The 17,906-nt window shown below is 52.2% G+C and overlaps 1 protein-coding gene across 3 annotated transcripts in view; it reads left to right on the top strand.

The window, feature by feature from the left end:
• The window catches only part of ASTN2 (astrotactin 2), a 364,218-nt gene that overhangs the window by 270,129 nt on the left and 76,183 nt on the right, over positions 1-17,906 (top strand). For all 3 annotated transcript variants that reach the window (XM_076355678.1, XM_076355679.1, XM_076355680.1), the window contains 2 exons: positions 315-448; positions 1,603-1,751. In XM_076355678.1, coding sequence (XP_076211793.1) covers positions 315-448; positions 1,603-1,751 — 283 coding nt within the window. The remainder of the gene's footprint in view (positions 1-314; positions 449-1,602; positions 1,752-17,906) is intronic.

The following is a 17,906-nucleotide window of genomic DNA, read 5'->3' as shown; positions in this document are numbered from 1 at the left end:
ACTCAGTCCTCCATCAGAGGAGGTCCCCTCTGTAGGATCGTGCAGACACTCCCCGTCCCCACACCAAAAGCAGCACCCAGGGATGAACCAGCATCACTCGATACGCGGGAGCTAAAGCACAGGGAGGTGAAAGGACTGGCCCAGGGCCATGCAGAGAGTCCATGGCAGAGCTTGGGAGGACCCCCTGCTGTATTTCCCGATCCCGGGGCTCTGCGCACACGCACCCCTGATGCTCAGCACCGTGCAGCCGAGCCGCTGGCTGGATTTCACCAAGTCTTTAGCACACCTGTTCACGCTTTTTGTTCTTACATCAGGCTTTCAAGGGAGCCCTGATGAGCTCATACTGGTGCTCAGGGAAAGGCGATGTTATCGAAGACTGGTGCAGGTGTGACCTCAACGCCTTCGATGAGAACGGACTCCCGAACTGCAGCCCTCTCCCTCCGCCTGTGTACGTATCGGTGCGAGCCCCTCACGCGGGTCACGGCCCCCCAGCACCAGCCCCTTTCCCGCAGGCTCAGCCCACGGGCACCTCCTTCCTCTCGCCTTCGAGCCCCGGGGCCGCAGTCCAGCGCTCCTCACTGTGTGACTGATGCCTTTAGGATATCCTGGCTCCGGCTGTGGCCCTGGAAGGTTTCCTTATAGATTTTCATCACCTGATTAGCAGGGCTTGTAGAATGGGATTTCAAATGCTGAAAGAAATGGAATTACGGTGCAATTCATTGTGGCTTGTCAGAACAAGAGCAAATCAGGAGCAAACTGATGGGGAATTAGCTGAGAAAGCAGGAAGACTGGCTCCAGTGAACCACAAGGAGCAGAACACCTTCTTAGTGAGCCAATATCCTCGGAGGGGATTCATTTCCCATCCTGAGTTCAACAAACAGGCTCGTATGTTTGGAGCTGGATTCTCCATAGCCCTGATACTTCGTTTTGTCATTTACCCCGGTGCAAAGGGAGCGGATGCCTTTGCACTAGCACAGCCAGGAGCACAAAGCTGCTCTGCCTTCACCCCTACCCACGTGGTCCCTGATCCAGGCAGGAGCTCCTGCACAGCTGCCCTGTTTTGGCTTTTGCTCACACCCATCAGAGGCTTGCTCATTTGCAGCTGGGTAAATTCACAGCCACACCTACCCCTCCTCTCCCTCCCTTGCCTTTGCTCGCTGGCGATGCAGACTGGACCCTCCCCTCCTGTAGACTCAACGCCGCTGGGTTGCATGAAGGTTAAGCTGGATCCTCCCCTTCTCTTTTGCTCCTGGGCAGCTGGTCCTTGGTTCCCTGTGGGGCTGCTGAAGTTCAGCAGTTCTCCCAGGAGATGAAGGCTCCTTTAGACGGGATATTTGGGGTTGCATGACCTAGGCTTTTCCAGGAGCAGGGGGAGGTAAGGACACACATTGCAGTGGGCTGGACCCAACTGACCTTCAACTGGAAGCTCTTTGGTGCTCACCTGCCTGCTCTCCCCTTGTGCCCCCTGTCCTTGTGGGTCTGTCTGCTCATCCCTGTGTACGAGCGTGAGCCCCGCCAGGGGCTGTGCTGCTTGTAGAGGTGGATTCCTCCCCAGAAAGGGAGCTGATGTCTTACTTGGTTTCTTTCCTGTCTCCTGCCCAGCCTGCGGCTCTCCCCCAATGTGGAGCCCTCCAGCACCGTGGTCTCTCTGGAGTGGCTGGATGTGCAGCCTGCCATTGGGACGAAGGTGTCTGACTACGTCCTGCAGCACAAGAAAGTGGATGAGTACACGGACACAGACCTCTACACAGGTGGGTGCTGCTGCGAGGGCAAGCTCCTCTTGGTGCAGAGGGCGCATGGTGACGTACCCTGTGCTCCGCCTGGCTGGGAGCTGCTGCTTTTGTGCAGAACAGTGCATAGAGCCAAGGTGTCACATGAGGTATCAAAACCACTCCATTCAGGAGCAGTTTCTGAAGGCTTCTGCAGACATGGGTATTTGAGGGGAAGGAGAGATGCAAAAATGCAGCGTTTTGGTGAGCTGTGAGTTAGAGCTTCTGACTGAAGTGACTGTTTGATCTGATCAGTCTGAAACGCTACAGGATGGTGGGTGTGGGAGGAAGGTCAGCCCTCAACAACTCAAGGGCTTTACTGGTCCGTTCCAGTGAGTACTGCATTGCATGCCAGCCTTTGAAAGGACGCTTTAAGTTGCCTTGCACACCTATCGAAGTAACTCGAAGCCTGCAGTGTTTAGGGAGATCATTTAAGCAGCACAAAACTTCTCCAGGGGAACCTGAAACTTCCCTAGGTTGGTTTGGTTCCCAAAAAAAGCAAAGGCTTTGTCAGCATTTCAAGCCACGCTCCAGGAGCTGCTGGGCAAGGTGGAGGGTTGTGAAGGATGGGGTTTGATTTGGGCGAATCAATGATGTATTTCAGAAAATAGCACTTGAGACCTTGAGTGATGCTACTGCTGCATGGCAAGCCAGGCAAAACCTCCTACTGCTTTTTGCTCGAGGATTTTGGATGTAGTTTGTTAAAGAAGCTCATGTGATATATCGGGGGCAGCCAGTGTTATTGACCGAAGCAGAGATTTACCTTTGTGTGAAGGCTCCTTCCCCCAGTACCTAATTTCAGCCCCCCCTAGGTAAGGGAACATAGGAGGAAGGTCTCCACCTGTCATTAGAGCAAAGCTCTGCAACAGCTACCGCTCTGGGTGGTTAACTCCTCATTTGTTTTAAGGTGGAGCCTGGTCAGCTTATGCAAGGCGTGCATGTCCGGGCTGCCTGCAAGGACAAGGAACCAGACTAAAAGTGGGGACAGGGCTGGCATTGGAGGAGGGAAGCTCGCTGCGCTCTTGCAGGGGCTTCCCAGACATCCTGGCAAGGCATTTGTCTGTGTTTCCCTGTCGGGAAGGCAATCTCGGGAAGATCATTCAGAGCAAGATGAGGAGTTGCACACAGGCAGTCCTTAGGTCTTGGTCGGAAGCTTTCTCAGCTTGTGGTGGTGGCTTTTTTCTTCTCCTCGCTAATTTTGTAAGACCCTCTGAGTCAAGCCCTCTGCTGCCATGAGCTGCCACAGAGCAAACTGCTCCAGCTCACAGGCACAGGGAAGTTTTCACCCTCTCTGTTCATCTCAGGCCCATCTTTTCTGCTTCTGCAGCCTCTATTACCGCTATATCCAAAATTTTTGTGCTGCAAGAGCTGGACTTTTCCTGCTGGAGAGAGCCAGAGCCCCACATCCTGGGGGGCCCTGGCTGTTTGTGGAGACCCCAGCGAGAAGGACCTCTGGTTTCTGGCTCATACACCAGTCCTGTCCCACAGGAGCTTTCTCGTACACCTTGCCAGCATCCACTTCCAGAGCTGCCCGATGTGGCCATGGCCCCTGGGTTATGTTTCTAGTTTCCCGGCATGGAAGAAGGCTTGTTCTTTATCTTGGAGGGGCACCCTCCAGTAACGGAGAAAGAAAACAAGCCACCAAAGGAGGGGCTTTGTTTTGGATGGGGATTCCAGATTGCTCACACATCGGTCAGGTGAGGCCAGACCAAGGAAATGTGGGGTTTCTCCTTTGAAGTGGCTGGATCTTTGCCTGGCAGCCAGAGTAGGAAATACAGATTATTATTATTATTTTCCTTTTATGACTGCCATGTGTTTGACAGGCAATTGAATTCATTGTGGGGAGCTGCCCTCCCCTCTCCCTGCTCTGGGGGACTGTTCGGGACAGAATGACCCCATTAACAATTAAAGAGAAAAGCCAATCCTAAATCTCTCCCTTTTTTCTATGTTGTTTATAACCAAACAACATTCCTGCCTTCATTCCTTTCTTACCCTACAGGCCACTAATGCCAGATGACTTGATTCTTGCAAATACCTTGCGTAGGTTTGCAGAGATGCTGACTGCTACAGCTCTCAAAGGCTTTGCTTGGTACCGTGCTTCACCCAGACAAATATCTTACCATGGGTATCTCCTCACCATCATCACTCACCCATCATGCTGCACCACATCTCCATCACATCTGAGCAGCATCCACAAAAAAAATAAGTCAACCCCAGGAGGGGGAAGCTTTGGGAGGGTGGGGTGGGATATGAAATTTGGATGCCTTTTGGTGGATATTGGCAGATCTTCTTTCCCCATCAGTCCCCTGGCTGCTGGCATGTAGGAGCAGGTTACTCCTGCGGCTGGGAGGTGCACCACAGGTATTTGCAGAGCGTGGCAGCACGGGGCTGGGATCCTGCAAGGTTTGAGGGCTCTTGAGGCTGCTGCCATTCATCCCTTGGATCTCTTGAGTTTAAATGTGTGGGTTATTTGTGCTTGCTATGGGGGTTTTGTTTGTTTTATTGCAGTTGTAGCCATTTCTTATTGGGATTCCTGGCATTGGCTGGGGCTAGAGCTGTGCCAACCTGCTTTTCAGCCCCATGGCAAGCTAGATGGTACCTGGCCCCTGCCTTCTGCCTTCCTCCTGTGCCCCAAAAGCCTCCAGTCTTACCCTTGCAAAACTCCTTGGCCTTCCCCTGCTTTGCAACTGGAAGATGTAGCCTTTCCCTTGAGCCAGAAAATATTTGCTCCTCTTCTTGGAGCAGAGTCAGGAGGGAGTTTTGAGGCTGGTCTAACATGCATCCCCTCTGCTCCCTGCCAGGCTCCGCACGGGGCAGCAATGCTGTGGGACGGGGCAGAAGGAGCTAGGAGCTCGCATGGGTCGGCTGCCCCCGGCTGTATGTGCTTTTTAAAGAGGCTTGTTACTGGTGCTTAGAAAAACACAGCCCTTGGACCATCTGAGGCTAATAGGAGGTGAACTTGTGTGTGAAACAAACCACGCTTTCAACACCAGCGCGCGGGGAGCGAGCGGCTCTCCGCTCAGGAGCCAGCGGGGAAGACGGAGAGCAATTACATCCCAAACTGTTTATTAAAACTTGTGGAAATTACTCATAACTCTGTGTGCGACGGCTTTGTAGTTGAGTGATGCTCTTTGTTTGAACATGGGGCTCTCGAACAGGGCGCGAGCGTGTGTGTGTGTGTGTGTGCGGCTGAGCCCGCCAGCACATTATGTCATGGACGAAGCAGGCGCTGCACTTGAGAGAGGGAGAGGGAGAAATGTGTTTTACAGGGTGAGGTACAAACTGAAATGGCTGTGAACATCTGGAACTGATATTAGGCTTGGAAAATGTTTTCTGTCACTCCAACACTCCTCTGGAGGAAGGTTTGTGAAGTTAAGAAGCTCCGAAGGGGATGAGGGGGAGGGACGAGGGGATAACATGACCGTGGCGTAAAGTGCTTTTTATGTCTCAGTTCTGGTTGCCGTAGCCAGGCCCTGTCCCTGCCTGTGCTGGACAGGGGACCTGGGGTATCACTGTTGCTTGTTGTGGTGGCCCTGGGTTAGAAGGTCCCCTGGATGAGCTGAGCCCCACTGCCTGAGACGGTCCTGCATGGGGAGCACTGCGTCCTCCAGCCTGTGATGGGTAGGACAGAAGGATCCTTGGCCTGGTTTTAGGGTTGGGAGCCAAAGAGCTGAGGTGGGAGGCTTCATGTGAAAGACAAAGTGTGAAATCCTTGGGTGGGGGCAGGCAGACCTGTGCCTGGTTTCACACCACCTGGACCATCTCTGGGGCCCACCTGGGAGGTCGGACCCACCTGGGGGCAGTGCAGGTTGGGGCGGCCGCTGTGAGCATGCACAATGCAAGGTTTGAAAATAAAAATGTGCTTCGAATGTGCTTGTAGCACACACACAGCAGGACTGGGAACAGCTAGAGGAGGATGAGGGGCTGGGCTTTTGCTGTGTGACGGACTGGGGTCCATGGGCTCCACAGGGGGCTGTGTCACTCCTGGGGTGGTGGCTGTGTTGCTGCTGTGATGCTTTGTAGTTCTGGGAGCTCTTTGGTCCCTTTCTCGATGTTCCTCTCCCTGGTGCAGTTTTCTTACCCTCCTGCCCGTGTCTGTTTGCTGCTGGGTCTCTGACCACACATCTATGGAACAGGGCCTGGCCAAGGCTGGTGGGGCTCCCCACCAAGATCAACACAGGGGGGCCACAGGGTGGTGCCGAGCTCCTGCTGTGCCTCTGGGCCCCAGCTGTCTGTGGGAGACTCGGAGGGTGGCCGCCATGCACCTGCACAGGGGACGGTGAGGAGGCCTGTGGAGTTGATGGCTTCAGCGTGTGAGCCACGAGAGGATCTCAAAGCATTTTGCTGTTCATAAGTCAGACGCTTTCTCCCGCAGATCATGCAAGGGGCTCTCCCTTGCTATGCAGATGGAGGAAAAAAAACAAGAGACAGAGATAAAATGCCTTCCCTGAGGTCACAAGAGCTGGGCAGTGAATTAACCTCAGCGCAATACCCTCAGCATCGAATGGTACTTGCCTCCGAGAGAAGGGGGGGGTGCAAGTCCTGGACCCCTCCAGCTCCCTGCCCTGCTCTAGGCTCACTGCTCTGTCAGGACCCACATGCTGACCACTGAATTATGCTGCACCTCCCAGTCATTCCCCACCACCCAAGCGGTCAGCTCTGTACCTGTGCAAAGCACGGGCAAGAGCTGTGCTCCTTGAGCCTGAAGCCATCTCCTCCTGCTTGTGCTCCAGTATCAAAGTGTAGGTAGAACTGGGAAGATGCAGGGAACAAAGCAGCACTTGCTGTCGCTGTGGGTGAGGGTGACAGCGAGTGTGAATGCAATGTTGCCACAGTGTGCCGCTTGCTGTGTTGCTGCTACCAGATCACGAAACGTGGATTACTAGGCTCTACCTCTCTCCCAGCCCATCGTCTTCTGTCCTGTTCTGCATAGGTTCTTACGCTGTGGTTTCCTCTGTCTTTTCTGTGGTACGACTTCTACAGCTGGGTTAATGTACTTGGGGATATTGTGGGGTATTAGCTGGAAAAAATACACAACAAAGTACACCACTCATTTGCTTTTATGCAGCAGTGCTGCTGCCGGTCACGAGATGCTGTGTCCCAGAAGGACAGGTGAGGTCTAAGCAGAGACTCCCAAGCTTTATTATTTCTCACGACATCCAGGGATCCTGGCTGCTCCTGTGCCTCTTTGGCTGGGCAGTGATCACGTTCATAAGAAGAGGTAGCTTGTAATCCTCCAAGAAAGGAGGAGAACAGAAACACAGCCTGCTGAATGAGCTTGTTGGGGATCATGTAGACCTCAGAGCGTGAGAATGCAGATTCTGGCAGCTTGGTCAGAGTCCTCTAGTATACTAGGGCCTTCTATATGCAGGACTGTGGCGTGGAGAAGAGCTGGCAAGTAAGCTGGGGAGGGTGTCTGGAGAATAGACTGTGCAGAACGATGTACAGAAGTTGAGGGTATGGTTATATAAAACCTGTGCACGTCACCGCGCTGGTGTTACAGGCTTCTCTGGAGCAATGCTGTTCTGCAGAGGAGTCTTTGAATACGCATCATGTCTATAAAAGAAAGTGAAAGAGGTCAAACCAGAAGGCTTAGTGTTTTGTATACTTGCAAGTTGTGCTCCGAATTGAGGCTTGAGAGTATCTTATTTATAACTTAACTCTGTTCTGTAGAGCATCGTTCTGATGTGTCTGGGTGGCCGGGGCTGTATAGATATAGCTATGGCAACCGTCACTTCCAGTACACCCTCTTGTGTGCAAGCTGTGCTGCTACTGTCATGTGAAAACCAGTGATAGGCTGGAAGAAGAGGAGGAAAAACTATCCAGCCAGAACAAATACTGTGCCTGTCAGTAAGGAGTCAGTGCAATCTCCCTACAACCAGGTTGCACTCTTACTACATGCCTTAAAATCATCTTTAGAGTCCTGACTTCCAAACAAGGTGGGCACCAGAGGGAGTAGTAGGAGTTGACGCTTCCCTTAGAAAGCTGTAGAAGCTTCAGGTCCAGCCAGGAATTGGGTAAATATGTGAACATCCAGAGTTTTAACTCATGCCAACGAAGTGTGGAGGATGTTAAAGCATGAGTGTTTAAAGCAGTTGTCGTTAAAGATGCTAATGATCTTGAATGTGGGTGATGCTATTGACTACCTCTGTAAAGCCCTGTGGAAGCAAAGCTCGCTCTATAGAGTGAGCTATGGCACCTATATTAACTTAGGTGCCATTTTTGTAGATGATTTTTGATTTGTAAGTTGGCCCAGGGGACGTAGGCTCTGCAGCTGGTGGATCACAAACTGAGACTTGGAAAAGAGACCGCAGTCTCCGTTGGTTTCAGGAGAGCAGTTCTTCTGCTCTCCCTATCTATGATACCAGGCTGCTGCTCTCAGCGCAGTGTTGCTCATGGTCAGGAAGGTTAGCGCTCAGCCTGGGAGCAATAGGCAGCTCTTTCAGGGGGCATCTGTGTGTTTGACTTGTGTTCAAAAGAGGTCCTCGAACATCACCGAAGTAGAGGAGGACCTGATGGTGGTCAGGAGCTGGTGACCCACCATCACCAGTCTTATACTCACTGCTTGGTTGCTTCTACCTGCTCATTCCTTGGTGGTCTGCCTGGTGGATCTCAGCTGGTTGCTCGGTGGGCAGGTGTTTGGCTGATCACAACCACCACTCGGCAAGGACTAGCTCACTTATGTGCTGGGGACGGAAATGCAGCAGAGCTTCATCTACGAACGCCCGTGTGCAGGGAGCCTGGGCAGGGCAGGGCTGCTGCGTGGAAGCTGTCATTGCTGCTGCCTCTCCTGTAACTAGTGCATGGGTAAAGATGTTTTCAACACTCAGAGCACCCTTCTTGAGTGCTGAATCCACTTCACTTATTAACAAAAGGAGAGATTCAAAGAGAAGCCTTTGAAGAGAAGGTCAAGTTTTTGGAAGCTGCTTCCTGGGGTGTGTTGTGCAGTAGCACCAAGCAAGTGCTTAATTTTGGCCATTAAGCTCACTGTGAAGCACTGGTTTCTCTCCCACTGGGACAGCTGTAGTTATTTCCACCAACTAGTGTAATTTTTGTATCCTGGAAAGCAGAAGAGAGGTGGAGGGTTCTCAGCTCTCAATTAGGATTGAGTCAGTTGCTGAAATATTTCATTAATTCATATTTCCATATGGTTGTTCCAGGTTTTTTATTTTTATCTGCCCAGACACCTTTTGGACAGAACTGGGCATTATCTTTGCTTTCTCCCAAATCACTTCATAAGTTGGAGAGCTGGGACTGTCTGCCCGTTCTCCGCTGACTGCAGAGGACGGAGCAGCCTGGATGGTGCCACGAGTATGTCATGTGCTTTAAGAGCACAGTGTTTGCCAAGGGCTTTGTGCTGTCTGTTCAGAGCTACCTCTCCCTCAAGGCAAAGGACAGCTGTAGATGCTCCCTTCTAGCTAAGAAGGCTCTGAACTTCTTAAATGGCAGTTAATGAGGCCAGTCATGGAGGTTTTTTACTGGTCTGTAATTTTATCCTCTAGGATTAAGTTTCTTCTGATCTGGAAGAGTCAAGGCCACAAATCTATCTTGTCAGAAAGCATCAAAAGCAAAGGCTGCTAACACAGTCAGATGGATCATGGCATGTGAGTGCAGTTCAGTGGAACCTTTCATAGGAGCCTTTATTGACTAGACAGGCTTTTCTAATCACTAAATTGTGGCTGGAATTTGGAGGGAAGCTCAGTCTGCATTTGCAAAGCTGGCACTTGGCAATGCAGCCCTGAGCTACTTGGAAAATTTAGGCTGTGGGGCATCCGTGGATGCAACATAACCCTACTCTGGGAGGAAACTTGGACATGCTTGCTGAGCAAAAAACATGGGTCTTCCCTTTGGATGGGCTCTGAATGACGCCCAGATGGCATTCTCTGCCAGGTTAGGATCTTTCTGGAGATTTTGTATGTTCCTCTCATTCTAGCCAAAGCCTGAGATGAGATCCTGAACAGGATGGGGAATCTGCTTTCCACTCCTCTGGCTGCTGTTGAGGTTTCCCATGCGTTCAGCTTTGTCAGGTGGCTGAAATACAATCCAAAAAGTTAGACAGCATCCCTCCACGCTTCTCTGGAAGGAAATAAGGATAGGAAAGGGATCCAAGGAGGCACAAAGGCTGCCTTGGGACAGTCTATTCTCTACTGTTTGAAACCTCTCAACCCCAGTGCAGGAGGTACTGTGGGGACATAGCAGTCGTTCTGGGCTATGATCCTGCCCATTGCCTGCTCTGCCCTGCCAGCATCGAGGCTGCTCTGACCCACACCGTTCCCCAGGCGCATCTGCATTAGATGGCACATGGTGATACCAGCCCTTCATCCCTGCATCTCCCAAGCTGGGCTGTGTATGCTATGCGTCCAGAGGACCATCGTCCCCTGCCTCCCTGTTCACCAAGATGATGGGGGCTCCTCTTGTTGGGCAGCGGCTCAAGGTGGGGCACGTCATCTGTTCCCCGTGTTGCTTTAGTGTGAGGGAAGTTAAGCAAAAATGGAGAGGGATTAAAACTTGAGTCAGGGGATTTGCCAATTAAAATAGCTGCTCCTCCTGCAGGTTTCATATGATACAAGAGCAGGGAGAGACCCTCTCCATTTCCCCCGTGACCCCTTCCCAGTTTGTTCAGCTTGCTAGGGATTGAGATCTGTCTCTTAGGAGTGAGGGGGCAGCTGGGTCTATGTTACATTTCATGCTGTTTGGATAGGATAAACCTTTCCTCCCTGTAATTGGGTGATTGGACTTCTGAGCTTTCTCAGATATTAATCTGGAGACCCTAGAGGGGGTCAGATTAGGTTATGGAGACATAATAGGAAATACTGCTGTGGCTAGTTTGGGTTATGGGGGATAGAGTGGATATTCTGCAGCATTCCCCTGCCGGGTTCCCACTGATCAGGCCTGCATGGTGGGGTCAAGGAGTGGTCTTATCTCAGCATCGGGTTGACTTGGTCTTTGCTGGGAGCGACTGTCTCTGAACTCTTTCCACCCCTGTAATCCTGCTCTTCCAGAGAACAGGACCACGACCTCTCCTTTGCTGGAGGGAGGGGTGGGTGGTGCTGACCTGCCGCTGGGGCTTGTTCACAGAGGAGAGAACATCTTTTTCCAAATGGGTGTCATGTCTCCAGGAACCCTGTCTTAGAAAAGGCTTCATATTCTGAACTGGTGGTGTTTGGACCAAGTAAGATGTTCCTCCTTGCTAGCCCATGTCATGGCAATTGTGGGGAAGGGGTTGATACATCCCAGAGGGGATCATTTAGAGCAGTGAGCGTTTAAATGCATGCTTTCATCTGTCCCATGTGAGAGATGTATTTGAGGAAGGATGTCACGTTGGTCCAGTCAGAGACAGTGAGATGAGCTTGTCCCTATGGCCAGACGAGTGTTTCAGAGCTGTACTGATTAGGGGTATTGGGTATATTGGAATATACCAAGGGGTACTGGAGAAGGGAAACCCACCACGTTTATGCTGCAGACCTGTTTGGTGTGTGGGTTAATACCTCCTCCCGTTCCTGCGTGCTGTGTCCAGGAGCAGCTCTGCAGTGTTGCTGGACACAAGTTCTGCTGATGCAAGCCTGGCTCCAGGCACCGGTCTGCGGCGCTCCTTTCAGCCCTCATTTCTTTTTATTAACAGTGAGATGACAGATAGGGGATGGTCATTAATTTAATAAAGGAAGTTTCTGATCACGACTACAGAAGCAAGGTCCTGAGGTTTTTCATGGTGGTCTGATGACTCACCCTGATGAAATAGGGTGACACTGGGATAGGAAATACCTCACCGGAGCTTGGACCATGGCAATGGCTCTTCCCACATAGCAGCCAGGCTCCTACAGTCATTGTGCCACCCTTGGCTGGGCTGTCCTTGGGACTGGCCTCACCAATATGAGCATTACCCCCACTGAGAAGACCTGAATTTCAACTCCAGAGAGACCCGTGGTCCTATGCAGCTAGGTCAATTTGCTGGCTTTAATGAGGCTCACTCTTTGTTTCCCTGGTGCTGGCCCTGAACACCTGCCCGGGGTGACAGTGGAGTCAGGAGTGTTGAGGTATGGCTGAGGCACGCCACTCTCCATCTCCCATCTCCCCCTTTGTGGCACACTCACATGTGTGCACACTCATGAGGACACTGAGGGTGGGAGTGCAGGTGCTAGCAGCATGGCTGTGCTGTGAGAGGTGAGCTTGTACATAGTCACAGATAATCATAGAATCATTAAGGTTGGAAAAGACCTCTAAGATCATCGAGTCCAACCGTTGACCCAAAATCACCATGCCCACTAAACCACATCCCTAAGCACCTCATCTACACGTCTTTTAAATACATCCAGGGATGGGGACTCAACCACTTCCCTGGGCAGCCTGTTCCAATGTTTAACCACTCTTTCAGTAAAGACATTTTTCCCCATGTCCAATCTAAACCTCCCCTGGCGCAACTTGAGGCCATTTCCTCTCGTCCTATCGCTTGTTACCTGGGAGAAGAGACCGACCCCCACCTCGCTACAACCTCCTTTCAGGTAGCTGTAGAGAGCGATGAGGTCTCCCCTCAGCCTCCTTTTCTCCAGGCTGAACAACCCCAGTTCCCTCAGCCGCTCCTCATCAGACTTGTTCTCCAGACCCCTCACCAGCCTCGTTGCCCTTCTCTGGACACGCTCCAGCACCTCGACGTCCTTCTTGTAGTGAGGGGCCCAAAACTGAACACAGTATTCGAGGTGCGGCCTCACCAGTGCCGAGTACAGGGGCACGATCCCTTCCCTGCTCCTGCTGGCCACACTATTGCTGATACAGGCCAGGATGCCATTGGCCTTCTTGGCCGCCTGGGCACACTGCCGGCTCATGTTCAGCCGGCTGTCGACCAACACCCCCAGGTCCTTTTCCAACAGGCAGCTTTCCAGCCACTCTTCCCCAAGCCTGTAGCGCTGCATGGGGTTGTTGTGGCCAATGCTTGGCTTTCCTTTATTCTGTGCTGTCATCTGTGGAAATCGATAAATCTCACCAACTTCATTGTGTGGCCTGGGAAATTGAGGCACTCAGCAGTAACGGCCAAAAATTGTGTGTGGACTCTAAATCTAGAAGAGCCAGTTAAGAGCAAGTGGTCTAAATTCATGTACGGTTAATATTTACTGTGCTTGCTGCTCTCAAGCCTCAAAAGTTCACACTTGGCTGCAGATTACTTTCAGATATCAATTTCCAGTTCCTCTAGAAAAACTTGGGGGTGTCTTGGTAGATGGAGAGTGTCAAACCCAGGCAAATGTGGCTGTCCTGCTAAGGACCAAGGCGAGCAGGAATCATAGTTACTCCCAGGCATCAAAGAAGCCATCGGGTCTGCCCCGTCCTGGTGCACAGCTCTCATGGATGGGGAGATGGCCATCCCATCTGGGTGCCCTGGGGTGTGCCAGACCCTGTGGGGACTATTCCCTCCCGGCGTCCTGACTTCACCGGGGGTCCTCCTGCAGCTGATGGAGCTTCTGCCAGACTCCCCCAGGATGGTGTCCAGCAGTGCAGCCCCATCTTGGCACCCTGCTTTCTGAGGACAAAGGCATGAGACCATTGTCTCCTTCTTTAAGCTAAGGAGCTTTCTTTGAAAGCTCCCAGACCTTCTCCAGTCCTCAAGGATGAGCTCAGAGAAGCAGCAATATCTGCTTAAAATTGGGCGCTGGGACCCCTAGACCTAGAGAGGGGCTGCACGTTCCCCTCCCGGGGGGGCTGGGAGAACTTTTGGCGCCTGCTCTGCCTGGCCCCAGCTCCCAACCTCCCTGCTCCCTCCTGTCCTGAAAGCGGGTGGCTGCGGAGAGGCATGCCGGGACTTGTTGGGAACGGGGCTGGAGAAGGGAGTGCGTGAGCTGGAGCGAAGGCCCGTGATGCAGGGGGGGATGCGGGAAAGCCACCCAGTTCGTCTGGGCAAGGCTGGGATAGCACGGGAGGTGGGTAGCTGGACAGGCGCTCCTAGCTCGCCCCAGCTGTGCGCGGCAAGGGTCGGCTGCTCGGCATCTGCCTGCGTCCTCCAGCCGCAAACAGCTGGTGCGTTCATCGGGAACACGTCGAGCTGCACTGGGACCGACCCCGCTTCGGCACGGCCGGGTCAGCCAGCTCCCTTCGGCTCTTGACCGCAGGCTGATTCTGCACCCTGACTGCTGCAGTGCCTGCAGGGAGGGTCCTCTCCCCCTGGGGTACCCCGCAAGCAGTGTGGTGGGGTGAACCTCTGCCCTCCTTTCTACATGTACGGCGGTGGGCAGACGGTGCAGTGGACACCGAAGCCGGGCAGCGGGGTTGGGGATGGGAAATGCCTTCCTCCCTGCCCCCGATGCTCATCAGCCGACCTCCTCGAGCACGTGATAGATTCCCTTTATCTGCTAATATTAGTCATAAAACAATCCAGATCTGTCCATAATCCTGTTAGAGCCTTTGACTCTTGCTCCTGTGACTCCCGGCAGCTCTAATTACAGATACTCATGCTGGTGATTAATGACTTGATTCATCTTCAGTGGCACCAGTTTCACATGTGAAGCCCACTTTCCCCCCACAATGATTTGTGCAAAGGGGAAATAATCCCTGTTAAAAACCAACAGCACAGAAATGTGGTGCTGGCGTTTTGCCTTTATCTGGCCCTTCTGCATCCTTTCCATCCTTTCACTCATCTCCCCCCGGCCTTTCATCTCTGAGAGAATGACCCTAATTGCCGCACACTCTAATTTTGCTGCACTGTAACCCATAAATCACTCCGGCGCTTGGAGCATTTTCATGCTCCTTAACAAAAGGAGGGGGATTTTCTCCTCTGCTGCGTGTTTTACAAGTGACTAATTGCATCAAGGCACCTTTGAAGCAATGACTTCATCAATTGCTCATCCTGCAGACGCACTGCTGATTATGTATGCCTGATCAGAATCCTACATTTATTAGGATTAATTTATTCTCCAATCATTTTTCTTCCACCGCAAGGACAGGGAAGTTGAGTGATGTTACTTGCTCAGCTACGTAAGCACGATTTCTTGCCTCATTACTGAGCCTGAGATATTTTTGTTACATGCTGAAACTTCTCCAAATGAAAATGAGTAATGTTACGTCTCGGACAGAAGTGCTCCCGGGACACTAGAGAAATCAAGTTATTTCAGGGTGCCTACAAATTGGCTTTAGATCTTCATCATCTTCCTTTCCAATTTTGCTTCCCCCCGCCCCTGCCCATTTGTCATGGGGCACATGTCTGCGTGAGCGATAACACATCTTGGGGCTTCACAAAGGGGCCAGGAGGGGGTAAGAGTAGATGTTTCTCCCAGCTAGAGACTATCCAAAACAGGGGGTTCATGCTCTAGGTTAGCAAATCCTTACGAGACTGCTGGCAGATACGCTGGGTGTGTGGCTGAGTGGGAGGGGTGTGGAAGGGCTGGCCGTATGAAAAAAGGATGTAGCGAACACAGGCTGAGCATCTCCAAGGAGGAGGCACTGTAACTGCTGAGGACAGAGAGCAGTAAACACGGGCGAATTGACACATTTTCTTAAAAGCTGTGGTCAAACTGTTTCGTAGGAGTAGTGGCTGATAACAACTGCCAGAAGCCCTTGACTCAGACGCTAACCTCCCACCCCCAGAAAGGCTCCTCTTTTGGGAAGGACGGAGCTTGTTTGCATCCAGGCAGGAATTTTGCCTCGGCTACTTCCCGTCTGGTGTTCATCTGCCCTTAATTCACTGCTGGCCCCAGCAAGTGCCTGGCGGGGGATTTTGCAGCATATCTAATGAACCAAATGGGGTCATTTTGAGCCAGAGCTGGGTTTAAGGCTGTGGTTTGGGGGAGCTGTTGCAATGCTGGAGAGTCTCACCTGGATGATGTGCAGTGCTGGGGTGAGGAGGAGAGAGGAGAGAGGATGGAGAAGGAGCATTGGGCACGGATGGTTTCCTTTTGTCGTACCGCAAGGGAGTGCACCAAAGCCCCCGTAACACAGGCTGGGAAAGTGCTTATGCAGCACTGGGGAGCTCGGGTTTGGCAAGAGACCAGAGAAAAGTAGGTGACTGCATTGGAGAGGTTGGAGAGAGGGCAGCTCGGGACCTAGGAGACATACCGAAGCCCAGAGCCGTACAGAGGCGTGCTTGTTTTATTTTGCCAACAGCAAGCTGGCAAGACATTGGCTGTTTTGATGACAAATCTGCTGTCCTGCTGGATGTCCAGCCTCGGTTCATGTCGCGTGTAACGGGGCCAGCTATTAATGAGCAGCGGAGCAGACACCCCATCCCTGGCTGGTGCGGAGCCCCGCAGTCCCGCTCTCCCTCTGGCCCCGTGGTGGGGGCTTGGGTTGGGGTGGACGAAGAGGGGGTGTTGCCGAAAAAGCATGTCAAGAAGCAGGGGATGCTGGTAAATATGGGTCTTTGCCTACAGAGGGGGCTCCTGCACTGCCCGAAGCCGTCCGGGCTGGGAAGGCAGGAGAAGGGATGCAGTGGCTGCCAGCTGACCTTTCTCAAACAGTTCATGGGTTTCCAGAGCAGCCGAGGTGTCAGCGGTGTAGAGCAGTCACAGCTTCCCAGTCGCTGGAGGAGGAAGGCAGGGGGCACTCGAAAGGGGAGGAAAAGGCTCCGTCCTGGAAGGGTGGAAACCTTGCAACCTATTAACCATTTCTCAGCGGAGAGAGATGGAAAGCAAACAAGGGTCTGCTTTTCTCCTGCACCGTGCTCGCCTGCTCCCATCCTTTCTGCCCTTCTCTCTTCTGCCCCTGCCTGCCTTTCTCTCCTGGCTCCCACAAAGGCAGGACCTAGGTAGTGACATTGAGGATTTAGGTGAAAAATCAGCTCTGCCCCACCAAGCTGAGCTGACCTAAACAGAGCAGCATGCTGGAAAGCAAAGCATGCCTCCGCACCCAGAGCCGCAGCGGTCCCCGTGGTTGTGTCTCCGTGCAAAGCCCTCTTCTTTGACGAAGTCTCTGCAATCAGACTTAATTAGTAGGCAGGGAACCACAGAAAAACCCCTTCCAGCCCTTTTTTAAACAGCATGTAACGGGGTGCTCTGTGTTGTCAGATCTTGCTGAAAGCACATTTGTCTCGAGCAAGGGAAGGGGCTGAATTGCTCTGTGACAGCCTAAGACACTCTCGCTCACGGATGACAAAGCTTGGAAGTAAATTAGCAGGCAGAGTCTGTGAAAGGAAATGTTTCCTTAAACGTTTCCATAAAAGCTAATTGGCCTGTAAAAGCAGCGTACCTGTGGGTGCGCTGCCTCCCGGGGTTTGGGACTTGGGGAATCTTTTCCTGGCTCGGCTAATAATTTTCAGTGTGACTTTGAGCAGGTCATTTCAGTTCTTTGTGCCTTGGTTTCCCTCTCTCTGAAATGAGAAGAATACTCCTTTCCAAAGCACAGATAAGGTTTAAGTACTAAAATTTTATTACTCAGTTGAAGATCCTTAGCAGAGGGATATTATGCAGATAGAAGGTTAATGATGATGATAGGAAGAGAATAAAAAAAGAAATTGCTGTTTTATTTTTATTTTGTTCTTTAAATGATGTTTAATAGCCAGTTTTCAATTCAGGAATAAAACCCAGCCCTCTGTGACCACCAAATTATCTCACAAATGCTGTTCTGCGTGCTCTCAAAGCTTGCAGAGAAAGTGAGGAGCATACCCCTTCTCTCTGCTCTTAGGAGCAATCAGCAAAACGCGTCTTGAGCAGCTGATCTCCAGCAAGAGTTTTTCTTTTCCCAATTAGGAAGCTTGTCTTGATTCATGAACAATTAAGAAAGCACTTCCCAAGAGTCCTCCACCCAGGGTCTTGGGTCTGTTAGGGGCTGATGGTCCCCGCTGGGGCAACAGCCCCATTGCACCAGTCATGGTGTGTGTTGGGGCAGCTCCTTGCCCATGGTGTGAGCAGACAGAGGGACCTGCCCGAGGTCGGGTAGGAAGTCAGGCAGACTGGGCAAACAAGACTTTAGCTCTGCCAGAGGGAATTAAAGGCTGAACCGAGCCATTACCCCCACAAATTAAGCCCATGCCTTTCCAGAAGAATTTCTAGGCAAGCGTGTCCCACCACTGTGATGACCCGGAGAGCCAAGGTGCCTGTTCCAGGAAAAGAGCCTTTTAGTGTTTGCAGCGATGCTGCGGGCTGGGAGGGGTGCCCGCAGGGTGGGTGCCCACCCAACCCCTCACTGGCCCCACAGCCCTGCCCACGGCACCCTGCCTGGCTG

This window comes from Aptenodytes patagonicus, chromosome 18 (genome assembly GCF_965638725.1).
Source record: "Aptenodytes patagonicus chromosome 18, bAptPat1.pri.cur, whole genome shotgun sequence".
Classification (NCBI taxonomy): domain Eukaryota; kingdom Metazoa; phylum Chordata; class Aves; order Sphenisciformes; family Spheniscidae; genus Aptenodytes; species Aptenodytes patagonicus.
The sequence above is the reverse complement of the archived record's forward strand: the minus strand, read 5'-3'. Positions and strand labels throughout refer to the sequence as shown.